Source organism: Acomys minous (genome assembly GCF_964271855.1).
Source record: "Acomys minous genome assembly, chromosome: 17".
Taxonomy (NCBI): Eukaryota; Metazoa; Chordata; class Mammalia; order Rodentia; family Muridae; genus Acomys; species Acomys minous.
Window position 1 is genome coordinate 21,167,981 of NC_140500.1, and position 18,435 is coordinate 21,186,415.

Consider the following 18,435-nt stretch of genomic DNA (forward strand, 5'->3'; position numbering starts at 1 on the left):
GACCAAAAGGAGCCACGAGAGCCAGGGAGAATTAGAGCATTTTTGCTCCGAACACAAGGAGATGGCTTCTGAAACGGTTCTGTGGACTTGAGGGTGCTTTGGGTGGTAGCAGGTTGTATCAGGCCCAGTCCAATCTATTGGCAGAAGGAAGATCTCAAACTGGGCCTCAGACCTGTGCCCACGCCCCCTACGGACTCTTCCACCTCTGATCACTCATCCATGGGGTGCCTCTTAATTTCAGATATCTCGTGCTTCCCTCAGGCCGAATGGCACGACTTGGGAATGTGAGGGGGGGGGGGGGGAAGAGCCTTTCACATCATGGCCCCAGGCAGCTCAGTACCACTTTTGAGAAACTTGTTTGAGAAGGCCACACTAGCCTATATTGCAGTGCCACGGGATGGTGTCCTCACCTGGTCTGCCCCTTCCCTCCAGGCTTAGGTAATGGGACCCGGCCCCTGACCCCTCCCTGAATCAAAAGCAAAGTCCACAGAGCCTTCCACTCGGTTGCCAGGGCAGGTCAGCAGGTCCGCTGGAGATAAGGGCTATACACTTTGGACTTCGCTAGAGGACAGCAGCGAAGGTGCTGAGGAGCCCAGAACCCAAGCCCTTCCTGATGCGAGGCTTGCTCCTTTTCAGGTTAACGGTCTAAGTCAGGCATGAGTGACAAGGGTGCAAAGAGGGGAGGGGTACCTGCCACAAGTCTCTTGGTCATTACTCTCACCGCCTCCGCCTAGCGTCGCCCAACCTTTCATTTACCCCTCATTACCCTGGCGTCTGGCAGGGGTCTGGCCGGGAAAGAAGGACGCGCTGGTGGCCTGTGGGTGGCACAGGTTCCAGCCCCGCGCCCCGACCAGGTGGCAGAAGGCTGACTAGTTCAGGTGCAAAAGAAAGGAAGAAGGCGCACACTGGGAAGTGAGCGCTCCTGGTCCGGGGGTGGTTGGTGGCTGTGTTACGTGAGTCGCCGCCCGGGTGACCGCGACCGCGACGCTGCACGGCCCGCAGGGAGGGGGAGGTACCAGCCCGCGTCCCGCCCCTCTGCCTCCACCTTCGGCTCCCCTCCCGGCCCCGCGCTGCCCGGCCCCCTGGGCCGCTCGGTCCCAGTCCCCGGCTGAGTCAGAGGGCCAGCCATCGCCGAGGAAGTTGACAACGACCGGGAGACTCACCGGCCATAGTAGGCATCCAGGACTGTGGAAGCCCGGATACCTGCGCTCACAGGTGAGCCCTTGGGAGGGAGAGTGCGGGGCAGGGAGGGAACCGGGAACCTGGGGCAGGGTCGCAAGGCCTCGGAGGGAGGAAGGGAGGAGGCGGAGAAAGAAAGAGGGAGAAAAGCTGGGCCTGAGAAAGGATGGAGAGGGTGGAAGTGGGGAGGGGTAGTAAGGGACAGAAGGGGGGGGAGAGGGACACTGCCCTCAAGGGCTAGACTGTTGGCCCGGGGCGGGAGACATAATGAGCAATCTCTGCGGATAAGTCAGAGAAAGTTAGGGGAGATAAAGGAAGGGGACCAGGGCTCTGTTAGTGGGGAAGCAGGCCCCTGTGTAGTGTTCTTGAGCCCAACTTCCATTAGAGCCTCTCCCCTCCAGGCCCTGCCTACTGGAAGGGATGGGTCTCCCATCCAGGTTTAGGAAGGAGAGGTGGAGTCCTGCATCTGACTTCCAGCTCCAAAGTGGTGTCCTCAGAGGCTGGGAGAGACTGAACTTACTAGGATACCAGACCGCTGCTTCTGCTAGGCTCATCTCTAAGGACCCTGTCTGACAGCCGGCTCTCTCAACGTCACCAGCTTGCCCGTGGCAGCCTTGTGGGTCCAGGTAAGGGATGTGCACTAAAGGGACAGAAAGCACGTATTGTCTTGAGTCTCTGTTGCAGCTAACAGAAAAGCAGCCATGGATGGCAAGCCAACCAGTGAAGGTGGCTGGTCGTACTGTGATTAAAAACTAGCTGTAACTCACAGAATGTGAATTTGTGTGACAGGGGCGCATGCGTGCAACCTGTCCTCACCGCACTGGTAACTCAGAAATGACTTCCAACCCTTCCTTTGTTGGACTGTTTCTCAAACATTATTTTTCTTTTTACTTTTCTCCACTGTTTAAAAATGTAAAAGTTGCCAAGCATGGTGGGATGTGCCTGTGGTCACAGCACCCTCAAAAGCTGAGGTAGAGGAATCCAGAGTTGGAAGGCAACCTAGCCTGGGTTACCCTGTGTGGTCTGGGTCAGCCTGGGCTACATTATGAGGCCCTCCTGTCTCAAGTCAGCCAAGAAAATAAAAGGCATTCTTAGTCTGTCCTAACACAGAGGACCCCCAGGCCATCTCTAGTCAGCCTCACCCGCCCCCAGTCCACGGACTATGTGTAGTATTGCCTGTAATCCCTCAGGAAAGCAGACGGATATCTAGTACAAGAGAACGCCTTCTACCTGGGGCTATCCAGAGCACTAGACAGTCCCTGTGACCTTCTTCCCAGCTGCTCTTGAGACTACAACATCCTCTGAGGCCAACATGGGAGTGTTTCCTGAATGTAAAGCAGATGTTCCTACCCAGCATGCACCTGGACCTGCCCTCCCCCTACCAATTTATAGAGAGTAGACACTCCACCTCCTCCCACCAAGTGATCACCATCTGGCCTTCTTCTCCCCCCACCCCCACCCCCACCCCCACCCTCCAACTCTTGCCTTTCCCTGTTCTCTGACCTGTGGAGACATTCCTCAATAATCCAGCCTGGGCTTTCTGTCTTGCAGAAAAGGGGACCCCCTTTCTCCTGGACATTGGAGCTATGATCCTCTGGGGGTAACCCAGGAGAGAAGCAATGCAAGCCTACGGTCCTCCAAATGAGGGCCCCCTCCAAGGCCTGGTTGCTTCCCGAATTGAAACTTATGGGGGCCGCCGTCCGACCTCCACCCAGAGCAGAGCTGAGAAAATCTATCCCAGAGGATTGGTGAGTCTGCCTGTGCCCGGAAGATGACCTGGGTGGAGCAGGAGGGAAGACACCAAGGCTTTGAAGTCTGCCCCCTTATAGTTTCACAGCGACTCTATTCTTGTCTCTTAACCTCCTCTGCTTTCCGGGGTTGCTGGGAGGAGAGGGGAGTGTCTGGGCCAGGATCCCAGGCCCTCACAAGCAGCCCCAGACAACAGAGTGGGAGAGGTAGGGAGCTCTGTGGAGCCACACCCACAGAGGAGAATGGGAAGGCATTCCTGTGTACCATACCACCATACCATACCCGAGCAGTGGGGAAAAGGCACCTTTCAGTCTCTACTGGGGAGGAGTTAAAAGCTTCCTGAGTCAGGGCTGAAGAAGAGCAAAGGTTCAGGGTGGCCCTGTTCTCACAGGGGAGGGGGGAGGGGGGAATGGAGGGAAACTGTCCCGCCCCTGGCTCCACCTGCCTGGCCCACCTCCAAGCCTAGTAGAAGAAAGGGGTGTGGAGGCCAGGGTTTCCTTAAGACAGTTCGCTTCCGGCTAGGGGTATCCCCTGCCTCTCCCGAGGATTCCACCCCACCCTGGAGATGGAGACTCTCCCAGGCAGAGGGCAGGAAGGGGCACTAGGAAGTACGTGGGGGTAACTCAGGCCAAAAGCAGACAAGGAATGTGACCAGGCCTGCCTTGGGAGGAGACTTGTGGCTTCAACCTCTAGCACAGAAAAGACAGCAACCTCCCAGTGGCACAGGACACTCGCTGCAGCCCCTAGGAAGGAGGCTGCACCAGTTGTGAGCTCTCATTCCCACACACGAGGGAGGCTAGCTGGCCAGCAAAGGGACACCTATGCGTCACTCACTGTTCCTGTGAGCCCTTGGCACCGAGGGTTTGTGCATGGCTGGGCAGACCCTGGGAACTCACTGCAGAGCCCAGGCGTGTGTGTACTTGTGTACCTGCTCTGCAGGAGGCCTCAGCTTCTACCTCCAGGCTCCCTCAGGAACCAGGCAGGCATGCCCCTGCCCAGCTGAACTTGGCCTCCCTGGCAGCAGCCACGGTGACTCAAGAAGGCCGCAGCTCACACCAAACTGGTTTGATGAGAGCAGTGGGCCAGCCCAGCCTACAGGAGTGAGGAATAATGTCCAGAGCGGAGCTTGGTCCCTACCACCTCTCTGGTATTTCTGGCCCTTCCAGAACGTCTGTCTTCTCCCCCAGGACCCTAGTCACCGGCGCCTCCAGCAAGCTGTCCCCTTTGCCAGGAGCTCTGGCCAGGCCCGAGGCCTGTCTCCTCTGATGCTTCGGGAGCCAGAGCCAGAGAAGAGGCATGGAGGCCATTTTGGGCTTGGCCCACCTCATTCCCCCAAACTCAAGGTAGGAATTCCCTTGATTTCTGTCCCAGTGCTCACAGCCTCAGCCATGGTGGCCTCTAGAGACAGCCAAGCCTGGAAACTCTGTGAAAGGAGCACTGGCTGGGAGAAGGCAGGCAGGCAGAGCTCTGTGCAGAGGCTACTCAAGGACGGACCTGTATGTGGCCGATGTGCTGGACCTCACGAGACTAAACTATTAATATTAAACTCTCTCAGCAGTTAAAAGCACTGGCTGCTCTTCCACAGGACCTGGGTTCAATTCTCAGCACATGATGGCTCACAGCTGTCTGTAACACCAATTCCAGGGGCCCCGACACCCTCACACAGACATACATGCAGGCAAAACACCAGTGGGCGAAAAAATAAAAATAAATAAACTCGCAGCTTTTGGAAATTACCAAATAACACGTGAGCCAGGGACAAGTTATTCATCATTCACCCTGGCTACGAGCCCTACCACTTCCTCCTGTGAGGAAGTGGGGTGAGCCTTAAAATTGTTTTCCACATTATTTGGCACACACACAAAAAGTTATAAGTTATAAGTCATGCTGCTTCATAAATAGCTCCACTGTCAGCCAAACACGATGATGCACATTTAAAGTATCAGCACACAGGAGTCTGAGGCATGAGGGTTGCAAGTTCAAGGTTAGCCTGAGCTCCATAGTAAGTTCTCTTCTAAAAACAAACAAAAATGTGTCCATTTTATGTCATTCTGTTACATGAGACCTTGCTTTCTTTTTGGTTTTTTTTTTTCCTCAGGGGGAGCAAGGGGGTTTGAGACAGGGTTTCTCTGTGTAGCCCTGGCTGTCCTAGAATTCCCTCTGTAGACCAGGCTGGCCTCACACTCATAGCAATCTGCCTGCCTCTGCCTCCCAAATGCTAAGATTAAAGGTGTGCACCACCACTGCCAATCGAGACCATCCTTTCTTAAGTCTAGTCCTGGTCATTACTTGAAAGCCCCTCAGTCTGGGGTGTATATCTCAGTGGCAGAGAGCTTGCCCAGCATGTAGAAGATCCTAGGTTCCAATTTACAGCACAGCCAAAATTGAGGGTTTGGAGTTGGTTGGTTGGTTGGTTGGTTTTTTGTTTGGTTGGTTGGTTTTGGTTTTTTTGTTTTTTGTTTTTTGTTTTTTGAGACAGGATTTCTCTGTGTAGCCTTGACTGTCCTGGACTCGCTTTGTAGACCAGGTTGGTCTTGAACTCACAGAGATCCACTTGCCTCTGCCTCCCCAAGTTCTGAGATTAAAGGTGTGCGCCACCATGCCTAGCTAAGAAAATCAATTCTTATAGACTACTCTGAAAAGTCTGATTCTGCCCCTTACCCCTATTCTGAATCAGGAAGCTTCTAGAAGGAATCGCTCTGGTCAGGAAGGTTCCTCTCAAGCCCCTCTACCCAGGGATCTTTTTGCAGACAGAGTGTAATTTCATTTCCTGGACAATAACTGAGTTTACTCACATCATGCCAGGCACATGTGTGTATACATGTGTGCACACACAGTCCTTCCAGAGCCTGGGCACCAGGTGTTGAGGACGTGTCAGGCTGACCATCTTCTCTGCTCTCCCAGGAAGTCACCAGGGCCCATGAGCTGGAGGTGAGACTGCATACATTCAGTATGTTTGGGATGCCCCGCCTGCCACCTGAGGACCGGAGACATTGGGAGATAGGAGAGGGAGGTGACAGTTCCCTGCCCATGGAAAGGTCCTGGAAGGAGCTGGTGCTTGGACACAAGGTGGGCTTGAAATGACATATGTCCCCATAATGCGTCCGACCGACCCTCTTCCACACATGCACACATATAGATCACATCCACCCTGAAAAAGACAAAGGCCTTGGGATATGGCATGGAGAGGGGAAACCTCTAGAAATCTTGTTCGAACCCCAGCTCTGCCATCAACTAGTTGATGGTTAAGACAGAGGAGCTCAGGGCCGGGCGTGGTGGCGCACGCCTTTAATCCCAGCACTCGGGAGGCAGAGGCAGGCGGATCGCTGTGAGTTCGAGGCCAGCCTGGTCTACAAAGTGAGTCCAGGACAGCCAAGGCTACATAGAGAAACCCTGTCTCGAAAAACCAAAAAAAAAAAAAAAAAAAAAAAAAAAAAGACAGAGGAGCTCTCTGAGCATCACTTGCTTCATATGGGAAAATGGGGGTGACGCCACCTCCAAACTAGATGACTGGTTAGGATCAAACGGTCCTGTGTGGAGGGACTAGAACTCGGACCTAGCACTTAACAAGTGGCACCTACTCTCGTCAGCGTTCCCCAAGTGAACCAGCACTGTCCCCCTCAGGAGATGAGCCGCGAGCTCTGCCACCAGCAGGAAGCACTGTGGGAGCTCCTGAGCACCGAGCTGACCTACTTGAGAAAGCTCAAGATCATGACGGATGTGAGCCCGCCCTCAGTCCCATCCCCTCCCTCGGTCCTTCGGGTCGTTCGTACCAGCTCCATCTTCCCAGAGGCGAATGGCTGGGATCAGGGGGGGCTCAGGGTCAGGGGAGAGAAGACTGGAGGTGGTGGGGTTGGGAAGATCCTGAAAGAGGGAGCTCAAGGGCTGAGTCCCGAATTCCTCCCTGCCTCTAGCTCCTGGCAGCTGGTCTGCTGAATTTGCAGCGGGTGGGACTGCTGACTGAGGTGAGAGGAAACACTATAGGGGCGAGCCCCCCCCCCCAAGCAGGCACTTTCTGAATTCCCCACAGCCCCATTTCCTGGGACACTCCTGATTTCCCTAGATCTCCCATTTGTATTAGATGGTGCTGCAGGGGTAGAGGGGCTCCTTAGGATTTTCAGGGTCACCGCGAGGCTCTTCCCTTCCCCCAACCCGAGCCCTATCCCAGAAGCTTCAAGTCCCTTCCTGACTGTGACCTGACAAAGGTCCCGTTACTGAATTTTGCTCACTTCTCCAGGTGTCAGCTGAGATGCTGTTTGGAAATGTCCCCAACCTGATTAGAGCGCACCGGAGCTTTTGGGAGGAGGTGCTGCAGCCCATCCTGGAAGACACTCGCACCTCTGGCCAGCCTCTGGACCCTGTCAGCTTACAAAATGGCTTCCTGACAGTGAGTCAGGGGAGACCCGGAAAGAGCAGGATGAGGTGAACCCAAAAGGATCCACAGGGCACAGCCCAAACTCTAAAGTATAACCTTATCTCTTTCGCTCTGCTCCACAAGTGTGCCTGTCCCAAAGGCTCTTGGGGCTTCTAGAGACCCTTTGTTTATTTGTTTGTTTATTTTTCCAGACAAGGTTTCTCTGTGTAGCCATGACTGTCCTGAAACTCACTCTGTAGACCAGGCTGACCTCAAACTCACGGAGATTCACCTGCCTCTGTCTCCCAGAGTGCTGGATTAAAGGCATGTGCCAACACTGCCCAGCAAATACTGTCATTTTTGTTTTGATTTTTTGTTTGTTTGTTTGTTTTTTTCAAGACAGGGTTCCTCTATGTGATAGGCCTGGCTGTCCTGAACTCACTTTGTAGACCAGGCTGGCTTTGAACTTACAGAGATCAAGCCTGCCTCTGCCTCCCACAGTACTAGAATTAAAGGCCATTCCTGGATTGTTTTTTGTTTTGTTTGTTTGTTTGTTTGTCTGTTTAAGATTTATTTTTTATTTTATGTCTGAGTGCTCTATCTGCATGTATGCCTGAAAGTCAGAAGAGGGCATCAGATCACATTGAACATGGTTGGGAGCCACCATGTGGTTGCTGGGAATTGAACTCAGGACATCTGGAAAAGGAACCATCTCTTCAACCCCTAGAGAGCATTAGGAAATGCAAACATACAGGGCTGGGAGATGCCTCAGAGGTTAAGAGCACTCTGTTCTTCCAAAGGTCCGGAGTTCAATTCCCAGCAACCACATGGTGGCTCACAGCCATCTATGAGATCTGGTGCCCTCTTCTGGCATTCGAGCAGAACACTGTAAACATAATAAATAAATAACTCTTTAAAAAGAAAAGAGAAGAAAATACACCTTCCTTGGAGGTGGGGGGAGAGAGGCGCTCTTATTAGCTATACAATTTGTATTTGTTTTCCTTATTCATTCATTCATTCATTTTGGTTTTTCAAGACAGGGCCTTCTATGAAGTCCTGGGTGTCCTGAAACTCCCTCTGTAGACTAGGCTTGCCCTCAAACTCACAAGGATCTGACAGCCTCCTGAGTGCTGGGATTAAAGGTGTGCACCACCTCCACCCAGCTTTTCCTTTTTTTTTTTTTTTTTTTTTTTTTTTTTTGTAAAGACAGAGTCTGGCAGTGTTACCCAGACTAGCCTCAAATTCAAGCTCTTCCTGCCTTAGCTTCCCCAGTGCTATAATAACAAGTGTGCCCCGCTTGGCAGCTCTAAAACATTAATTACTTCTTTGAGACCCACCAGCAGACAGCTAAGTGCAAGAATGAGGCCGGAGAGCTGGCTCGGTAGTTAGGAACACTTGCTGCTCCTGCAGAGGACCTGCGTTTGTTTCTCAGCACCTACGTGGTAGCTCACAACCATCTGTAACTAGTTCAAGGAGGCCTGACCTGACCTCTAAGGGATCCAGACATGCACACGGTACTCACACACCCATGCGGATGAAACACCCATACACACAAAATAAATAAACCTTTTAAAAATGTTTCTTAAAGAATGATGCCTAAGAAGATTCTGGAAAGGCTTAGCTGGAGGAGAAGGGGTGATTGGTAAAAGGCCACAGGGGCACTGAGTGTGGGGAAGAGAGCTGGCCTGGGGTTGGTTAGACTCTCTTTCATTGTGTTTCTGGGCCAGTAGGAAAGGTGGGGATGGGTACAAAGCTAGAAGGGCAGTTTCCTGGGAGCCTTTGGCAACCCCCCCTTCTTTCAGAGGAGGGCTTTCTGGGTGACTTTCAGGTCGTAGAAACAGGAGCCCCAGTGTCCCGAAAACAGCCAGGTTGAATTATTGATGGCAAGAGAGTGAGTCCAGAGGAGTAGGCACAGCCAGTGCAACGGACAGGATGAACTCCTGGGGCAGCCAGGTTCTGTCTGTCTCTCGGGCTATCTGCTCCTCTCTGCAGCACAGCCTGGCTGTGGGAGATGTCCTGGGAGGTAGATCTGGTAAGGGCTTCACCGAGGGGCTGAGTGAGGCTCTTTCCTCAGCCTGCAAGCCATGTTCTACAGCCAGAGTCTATTCACGACCCTCCCCTAACTGCCCTATATCTGTTCCTCCAGTTTGGCCAGCGGTTCCAGCCTTATGTCCGGTACTGCCTGCGAGTAAAACAGACCATGGCTTACGCCCGGGAGCAGCAAGACGCGAACCCTCTGTTCCACAGTTTTGTGCAGGTGGGGTACCGTGGAACACAGGGGCCGGAGGGGCGCCATTGTACAGCCAGGTCATGCCAGGCTTCAGTCGGGTGCCAGGCTGAGGCAGTCACTGGAGGTGCCGGCAGGAGGGTCCCTGCAGCCTCCTGAGTTCCACCCTCCTCCCCTGCAGTGGTGTGAGAAACACAAGCGCTCAGGAAGGCAGACGCTGGGTGACCTGCTCATTAAGCCTCATCAGAGAATCACCAAGTACCCACTGTTGCTGCAGGCTGTGCTCAAGAGAAGCCCGGAGCCCCGAGCCCAAGAGGCCCTGAATGCCATGGTAGGTCCCTCAGGTGGGACTAGGGGGCCCTTGGGTGGAGGGGTAAGACCTGATCGCTAGAGGTCCCTGAAGGTCTCTTTCCTCAGAGAGCACTGACTGACTCGGGCTATTGTAGAGGGCTATGGCTGCCGTTACATGGGTCAGCTGGGCTCAGCTGTGCCTTCTTCTGTGCTTCCCACACCCCCAAGATCACAGCTGTGGAGTCCTTCCTGCGACACATAAATGGGCAGGTCCGCCAGGGTGAAGACCAGGAGAGCTTGATGGCCGCAGCCCAGCGCATAGGACCCTATGAGGTGCTAGAGGCCTCCAGTGAGGAGGTGGAGAAGGTGAGGAAGCGGCCTCTAAGGATGCCAGGCCCCAGGGAAGGCAGATGAAGGAGATGCCTGGCAGGAAGAGGACAGAGGCCAACACACCCTGTACCCGAGTGCCACAGCTGGGTGTGTTGGTCCATCATTCCTTCCTGTGGGAGGAGGCCAAAGGGTGGATGAGAAGAGCAAAGGAGGGACCCTGGGGTGCTTGCTGTGGCTCCAGGTACAGAAAAGATGGGCTGCTGGCAGCACAGGGAGCCACCATGGGTTGGGATGGAGAGGCACGCCTACATGGCATCTTGATCCCCTCCCTGCTTCCCCTGTGTTCCCATAGAACCTGCGTCCCTTTGCCACCTTGGATCTAATGACTCCTATACTAGGGGTCGCTCCTGAGCATACAAGGCAGCTGCTGCTGGAAGGACCCGTGCGAGTGAAGGAAGGCCGAGAAGGCAAGGTGAGAGTGCGACCACGGAGTGAAAAGAGGAGAAGGAAGGCTTAGAAGGGAGCACATGGGGTGAGAGGCAAACAAGCTGGGAATCGGGCTGGGGAAGGAAGGTGGCTTGATGGGTCAGTTTGTGCTTTAGGTATGAGGACCTTGGGATGGAGAGATGATAGCTCAGCAGTTAAGGTCACTTGCTGTTCTTGCAGAGGACCCAGGTTCAGTTCCCAGCACCCACATGGCAGCTAACAACTGTCTATAACTCCAGATCAAGGATCTGACTTCTTTCCTGGTTTCCTCGGGCACTGCACACATGAAGACACATACACTAAGACAGAAATATCCAAAAAAAAAAAAAATCATGAGAACTAAGTTTAAATCCTCAATACCTACATAAGAAACTGAGCCTAGGGGCTAGCGAGGTAGCTCGGCAGTTCAGAGTGCTTGCTTGCCCATCTTGCAGAAGACCCGAGTTTAGTTCTCAGCACTCATGGTTGGGTGGTTTAATACTATCTGTAACTCTAGCTCCAGAGGGTGATCTAATTCACTTTCCTGGCCTCCTTGGGCACTTTCACTCTAATGCATATACCTCGACACAGACACACATCACTAAAGTAAAATTAATGTTTAAAAAAGAAAAGAAGAAGTAGAAGAAAGAGGAGGAAGAAGGAGGAGGAGGAAGAGGAGGAGGAGGAGGAAGAAGAGGAGGAGGAGGGAAGGATGATGGCAAACCTGGGCATGGCTGCTTGCATCTGTAGCCCTACTGTGACTGGGCAGAGGCAAGCAGATCCTGAGAGAGTCCACGTCATCTCAAAGCAATAAAGTAGAAAAGTGACAGAGCAAGACACCCAGCATCCTGCTCTCTTCTGAGCCCAAGCATGGGCACACTGGAGCAAAAACCCACACAGTCACATACACATACCCCACACACAATACACAACACACACAAGGTCTCGATGGAAGAGACTGTGGTGGGCTGGGCAAGAGGACATGGTTCTGGTTCTGCCTGAGTGCTAGTTGTTTGTATGACCTTGGGGCAGCCCAGTTCCCTGCCTGTAATCAAGGGATGGAACCAAAGTGATGCCCTTCCATCTGACACGCCACAGTTCTGCCCTTGCTCTTCTGCTCACAGGTATGAACCAGTGAGCCAGGATCTCTGACCGGCCCTGCCCTGGCTCTGCCTGACCTCACCTCTTCCTCCTGCAGACAGATGTGTACCTGTTTCTCTTCTCTGACGTGCTCCTGGTAACCAAGCCTCAACGCAAGGTGGACAGGGCCAAGGTCATCCGTCCCCCTCTCATGCTCGAGAGACTCGTGTGCCGACCACTGCGAGACCCCAGTATGTCTCTTCTCCAGAGGAGGAAGGGTCGGGATTGGGGTCAGATAAGGCCCAGCCCTTACAGCAGAGCCCTCTTCTCCATGCAGACAGCTTCCTGCTGATCCACCTCACTGAATTCCAGTGTGTCTCCAGCGCCCTCACCGTGCACTGTCCCAGTTCAACAGAGCGCACACGGTGGCTGGAGAAGACCCAGCAGGCTCAGGTAGGTGGCAGCCAGGCACAGAGAGGGGTGAACATGCACTCCGCTCCCAGGAGCTCAGGACTGACTGACACTACAGAGGGGCAAAGGAGGGTAGAGAGCCTGGGCTACATCACAGAGAGCCTAGGCTAGGTGCAGGTGCAGACTTGACCATCAGCGCGTTGGGTGCCTTTCAGAGAACAGAGTTTAAGAAAGGCTGTGGCCAGCTACTGACTGAGACAGCCCAAGACGTGGTACAACCTAATGGTTTGCTCACACTGAACAGAGAGTGCTAGGTGCCAGGGCACCAGAAAAGAATGAAAGCGCCATTCCTGCCCTCCAGGAATCTGAGCTGCTGCAGCTCATTAGAATAATTAGAGTACAAATAACAGAAGCCAGTATGCAGAAGACAGCGACAGAGAAAGGGGCTGCCCTCTGCCGCCGCCTGTCTGCAGGAAAAGCATCGCTGCTGAGAGATTAGGGAGAGATGCCATTGCACAGAGCTGGACACTGGAGCACTGGGGGACCCAGGGGAGTATGTCAGGGGGACAAAGCAGGGAGGAGGGAATTCCAGATATAAAAAAATACATTAACAGGACATAGCCATGCGTGTTGAAAGAACCACTGAACTGGGAGGGTATCAAGTTGGCCCCATCTCTCACTTTATAGGCAGGGAACGGGGTCTAAGGTCATAGAAACAAATAGAGTTCAGCTTGGGACCATGTCCTTGTATCCTGCCCATCACACTTTTCCATTGCATGACTGTGTAGGTGTATACACCAGAGTGTGCATGCACAGGAGGGAGCCCATCTGAGATCAGCACCTTAGGTCTTTTTACATCTTCAGAGACCCTTTCCCAACTAAGGTCACATGTGGCTTCTGCGGCTTAGGCTTCAGAGCTAGCTTTCTCCAGGCTGTCAGACAACCCACTGTTGGGGAAGAGGGACAGAGAGAGATGGAGATTTGAGTTAGACTCTGTCTTGTTTGTTGTCAGGGCTGGGGCTCAAACCCAGTGCCTTCCCTTTACTGGGAACTCCACCCTCAGCCCCAGGGAGTAATCTGTACATTTACTTACATATTTGGGTGTGGGTTTGGGTGTGTATAACTGTTTGTGCATCACCACACCTGTAAACTTTCCTTTACCTCCTGATCCTCTAAAATTTCCCCTCTTCCTTTGGCTTCCAATCTTAGAGACTCTTGGAACTTCTGGGAACCAGTAAAACCGGCTGGTGTTCATATGCAAAATAACAGCTGTGGCTAGTCTCTGCGGGGTGACAAATGGAACATCACTTCTGTTCTATGGCCAAACTTGCAGAGTGGCTCTCAGCCACACAAAGCCTGAAATACTGGGACACACACCCACACACACAAACATACACACACACACACACAAAGGGGTGGTAGAGTATCTCTTGGTTTCTCTTCTTTCTCTTGCAGAAATGTTAGTGAGACATCTTCCTTAAGGGTTTACAGAGGTGGCTTTCTTTCTTTTTCTTTTTCCTTTTGGTTTTTCGAGACAGGGTTTCTCTGTGTAGCCTTGGCTGTCCTGGACTCTCTCTGTAAACCAGGCTGGCCTTGAACTCACAGAGATCTGCCTGCCTCTCTCTCCCAAGTGCTGGCATTAAAGGCATGTGCCACCGCTGCCCAGGGTTTACAGAGGTGGTTTATGCTTAAACAGAAAATGAGTGACTTCGTGCTGGGAAGAGGAAAAGGAACTGGTAAGGGGAACAGGAAGAAACCTCAGAGACAGAGGCCAGGAAATGAAAGTGGAGCTAATTGAAGACTAAAGCAAAATTTAGAGGGAAGTCCAGAGCCTACCCTGTGTTCTTGGCAAGTTACTCACCTTTCTAAGCCTGTCTGTGTGGGAAGGTACAGTGAAAGCCAGCAAGCCAGAGGCTTGGCATGAGGCCTTGTGCTCTGTGGGTGCTCCGCAAGTGTGTGTCATTGGTTTTTTGTTTTATTCTTTTGGTTTTGTTTGTTTGTTTGTTTGTTTGTTTGTTTTGGGCGTATAAGAAAGAGGCGAGCTAGCTGAACACTCCTAGAATCCCAGCACCCAGAAAGCTGAGACAGGAGGATCTTGAGCTTAGGGCTAGCCTGGGCTATATGGCAAGTTCTGGATCTGAGTTGCATAAAAAGACCCAGTGTCACAAAAACAAGGAAGAGAAAGGAGGAGGAGGGAGAAAGAGGGAGAGAGAATATGAAAGAGAGGAGGAGGAGAAAGGAGAGAGGGAGAAAGAGGAGAAAGTGGAGGAGGCATGGCAGGTGGTGCGGAGCTGGGAGAAGGCTTTGGCGTTTGATGGCTGACAGAGGCAAGGAACACAATCCTTTGTCATCCAGTGGGTGAGCATTGACAGGAGTCATCCTTGGAGGCCCTTCCCTCTTTCTTCAGCTTTGCAGGGAGTGGGGCGGGAGGTGGGCAGGGAAACCACCCTCCAGCTCTTTCTTTCCAATACTGCTCACGTTGGCTCTCTTCTTGCTGTGGCCAAGGCAACGGGAAGCCCTGTGCTCTGCTGCCCCAGAGATCCCGCCTTCCGGAGACGGGAGGGACAAGGGGCAAGCTTAGTGGAGGCACTGTCCCCGGATGTTCCTTAAAGACTCTGCCCTTATTCTTTCCTTCCACACGACAACCTTATCCTGGGCATCCTATCACGAACTTGAACTTGGGGCACGAGGGACAAAGGGCATTGCATCTCCCCACAACAAACAGGCTGGGCAACCCCATCGCCCTTCTTTTGCTTGCACCTTTCCTCGCTTCACGCCGAGCTGGAAGATGAGGCCTGGGGACGAGGGAGGGGACATAGGAACTGGCCCTGTGTCTCATCCTCTGCTCCCGTTCAGTGACTGGGACGCCAGGGAAAGAAGTACGGAGTGTCAACTTAAGACCATTTCCCATGCCTGCCCAGCCCTCCTCCAGCATGTCTCGTCCTGACCCAGCCGCCCCCGTGCTCCGACGGGAGCTTTGAGAAGCCTAGGAGCCCCAGGGCTGCTGGCTCACATTCTCAAAGCTAATGAGAACATACAAATATGGAGCCATTCGCCTACTGTAGTTATCAGTCAGTATAGAGTACTGTATGGGGTTGAGGGACACTTAAGATCCCCATGCTATGTCAGATGCAGCTCCTTGGCTGCCACTGAGGTGACGATGCCTGGGGAGTGGCATAGGAGACTCCAGTCACAGCCCTCCCCCCCCCTTTCTTTCTGAGATGCGATCCCACTATCTGCTGCTGGAACTTTCTATGCAGATTATGCTGACCTCGAACTCAGAGACCTACCTGCCTTAAGTGGATCCACCATGATCCAAATGTTGGGACCATGCCTAGTCTGCAGTCATTTCTTTACCAGCTGGGAAGCACTTTAGTATTTTCTTAGCCACTTAGCCAGAATACTGACATCCGTTCTGCTCATAGCAGCCACTTCTATGTTCCCTCATGCCAAGCCTCCTCCCACCACCCACCCTGTGTCTCCCCTCGGGCCCTGCTGTCTTCCCCAACACTAACCTCCTGTGGTAACTCAAGGCCCTTCAAGGCTGACTTTGCAAAGCTTGCAGCCCCTGGTGACTTAAAGACCATATTTACCCAGCTCTCCTCCCCACCATGCTTCCTTGGCAAGAAGCAGCATCTAAGACTAGTCTCTGCATCTGAAAAAAGGAGCTCGCGGCCATGGTTTCCTTACTGTAGGGTGATGGTGCATGCCATAGCGCCCCATGCTAATGGGGATGCTTTGTAAGCCATCTCTCAGATGTCACTGCTTTGTTCTGTATGAAGACTCTGAAGAAGGGACCCAGATATGTGTCATCTTCTCTTCCATCTTGGAACAGCTTTCCTTTCACCTCATCTTAAAGGGACAGAAGCGTCCTCAGTCTAGGAAAAGTATGCCCCTGTGCCTCAGAGTGGGTTAGAAGGATTAAAGATACCACAGAAAAGGCCCTTAGCACAGTGCCCAGCATACAGCAAGTGCCCTATGAAAGAGCTCATGATAACAAAAGTCCCTCCACAGGCTGTTCTGCAGAAGCTCAAGGCCGAGGAGTATGTTCAACAGAAGAGGGAGCTCCTGGCCCTCTATCGCAGCCAGGGCAGGGAGTCCCCCAGCACCCGGCCCTCCACGCCTTCCCCGGAGGATTCTCAGAGCGGTTCAGAGGGGAGGTAAGACTCATGCATGCCAGCCAGGTGCGGTGGCGCATGCCTGCGATCGCAGCACTAGGAAGGCAGAGGCAGGCAGATCTCTGAGTTCGAGGCCAGCCTGGTCTTCAAAGTGAGTCCAGGACAGCCAAGGCTACACAGAGACATGGTGCCTCCAAAAAACAAACAAACAAAAACACTGAAGTGCACCATCAAAGGAGGGGTACACGGTTGGGAGGAGAGAGAGAAGTTTAAAAGGCCGAGAAGAGTCAGTAGAGGCTTGGATGGGTACAGGAAGATGAGCTTCATCTGGGAGTGGAACGGGCTGGTAGTCACCATGTGAATGGATAAGTGGCACAGGGTGGGCACAGGACAGAGACAGAAACGTGGCGTGTGAGCTCCCAGTGAGAAGCAGGCTCCAGAGTGAAGGGAGATATGAGTCTCAGAAAAATAAGAACTTCCAGGACACACAGTGTAAGATTCACTCCCTGCTGATATAACTGCCTGGTAACATGCTTTTAGAGAAAAGAACCCACCACTGCACCCACTTAGCAAATATGAGATGATCTGCTTAAGGGGAGGTCTGCACCAGGTGCTGCAGGCACAACAGCTCAGAGGCAGCCCAGGCTCTTTTATATTTGTTTGTTTTTGAGGCACACATCTCATGCTGACCTTGAACTCACAGCATCCCTCCTGAGGAACCATACCCAGCTTAACTCAAGGTCTTTTTCTTTTTAAAAACACGGGACACTTCATAAATGTTATGGCCTTGCACAGGGGCTGTATTAGTAATCTTTGTGTCATTCCAATTTCAGCATAGGTTCTGTGTAAAAAAGTTGGTACCCAAAGGTCTTCTATAGAGCACAATTCTAGCCAGTGAGGTAGGAGGGGGAAAAAAAAATCACTGTCACGAAAAGAGACAGGGTAGTAAGTTTGGAGGAGGAAACATTTCTGAATGGAATGACAGGGGAGACTTCCTAGCCTTGAATTTGATCTGTGTCTGAGTCTGACTTTCTGCTGTTAACCGTAGGACTTCGGAGTTCACCGTCATCCCCCGCCTGGTGGTGACTGAAGATACAGATGAAGACGCTCCCTCTGTGCCTGATGATACCTCAGACTCTGGCTATGGCACCTTGATTCCAAGCTCCCCCAAAAACTCTCATTCCCCCCTGAACAGGCTTCGGTCCAAGGCTCTCCGTAGGGACCCTCGTCTCACTTTCTCCACTCTGGAGCTCAGAGACGTTCCTTTGCGCCCCCAGCCTCCTGACCCCCAAGCTCCCCAGCGACGAAGTGCCCCAGAATTTCCAGACGGCATCCTGAGAGGAGGCAGTCTACCCAGGAGAGCCTCACCAGCCTGGTCGGAGGAGGAAGATGAGACCTTGACGCCAGGGAATGTGGTGGTAGAAACCTTAAACAGAGCGCAAAGTCGGAGTCCGCTCCCCCACTCCCCCACCCCTACTGACTCTGCTGGGGAAAGCTTCTGGGAGTCTTCGGATGAAGAGGAGGGGCCTGTAGACCCTGAACTCCGCCCCCGCCCCCTGCGGGCTGACATACTCAAGGAAATAAGGGAGGAGCTGGCCAGCCAACGGATTGAGGGAGCTTCTGAACCTGGGGATGGCAAGCCCCGGAGGCTGACTCGAGCTCAGCTGCAGAGAATGAGGGGAACCCACGTTGTACAGTTGGACACACCCCTGTCCACATCGTAAGTGCAGAAACTTATGGGGCAGAGGGCAGTATGGAGTGAGGGGCCGTTCGAAGAGGCAGGCTGTGCAGAGCAGGGGCCGACACAGGGCAGGGCACTCAGCTTTACCGCAACCCACTCCTGTTGTTTGACCTTGACCTTATGCATTTGTCTCCTTCCTTTCCAGAGAAGCATGAGGGTTGCCCAGGCCCTGTGGTACATCTCCTAGAGGAACCATCTCCCCAAGAGTGCTGGTCACCACCCTTCCCCCTGGACTCTACCTCAACGATGATGCACTTCAAACCAACCTGCCTCCTGCTCTGAGAACTCCGGAGGCTGAGAACTGTACATTGACGTCTCACAGACATACCCCCGAGGCCCCCCCCCCCATTAAACTGCCCAGAAACATGGCTGTTTGGTTGGCACTGGATGAGGGTGGGAAACAGGACGCATGGGCACCCAGAGGGTCGCAGTGCAGTGTACTCTGTTAGCAGGCAGAATGGCTGGACTTCCCATGCCTCCTCAGGTCCTG

General features: G+C 53.0%; 1 protein-coding gene across 4 annotated transcripts; it reads left to right on the forward strand.

The window, feature by feature from the left end:
* Positions 1-837: 837 nt before the first annotated feature.
* PLEKHG6 (pleckstrin homology and RhoGEF domain containing G6) lies at positions 838-18,313 on the forward strand. Of its 4 annotated transcripts, none has more exons than XM_084765430.1 (17): positions 842-1,215; positions 1,581-1,805; positions 2,731-2,927; positions 4,116-4,271; positions 5,833-5,997; positions 6,553-6,648; positions 6,843-6,893; positions 7,166-7,315; positions 9,429-9,539; positions 9,691-9,840; positions 10,029-10,166; positions 10,483-10,602; positions 11,794-11,926; positions 12,013-12,128; positions 16,101-16,246; positions 17,253-17,924; positions 18,091-18,313. In XM_084765430.1, exons 3-17 carry the CDS (start codon positions 2,799-2,801, stop codon positions 18,098-18,100), a joined length of 2,343 nt encoding a protein of 780 aa, XP_084621556.1. In that variant the 5' UTR covers positions 842-1,215; positions 1,581-1,805; positions 2,731-2,798; the 3' UTR covers positions 18,101-18,313. The 4 variants fall into 4 exon arrangements, with proteins under 4 accessions (XP_084621559.1, XP_084621556.1, XP_084621557.1 ...); XM_084765431.1 differs by having other exon boundaries at positions 1,617-1,805; XM_084765432.1 differs by having other exon boundaries at positions 1,657-1,805.
* Positions 18,314-18,435: the final 122 nt, after the last annotated feature.

Excerpts from the sequence above, each read along its gene's own strand:
- PLEKHG6 (XM_084765430.1), top strand. The coding sequence starts at position 2,799 with ATGCAAGCCTACGGTCCTCCAAATGAGGGCCCCCTCCAAGGCCTGGTT. Across the intron at positions 5,998-6,552 it reads AGCTGGTGCTTGGACACAAG|GAGATGAGCCGCGAGCTCTG; the intron begins GTGGGCTTGAAA and ends TGTCCCCCTCAG. Across the intron at positions 9,540-9,690 it reads TGTTCCACAGTTTTGTGCAG|TGGTGTGAGAAACACAAGCG; the intron begins GTGGGGTACCGT and ends CCTCCCCTGCAG.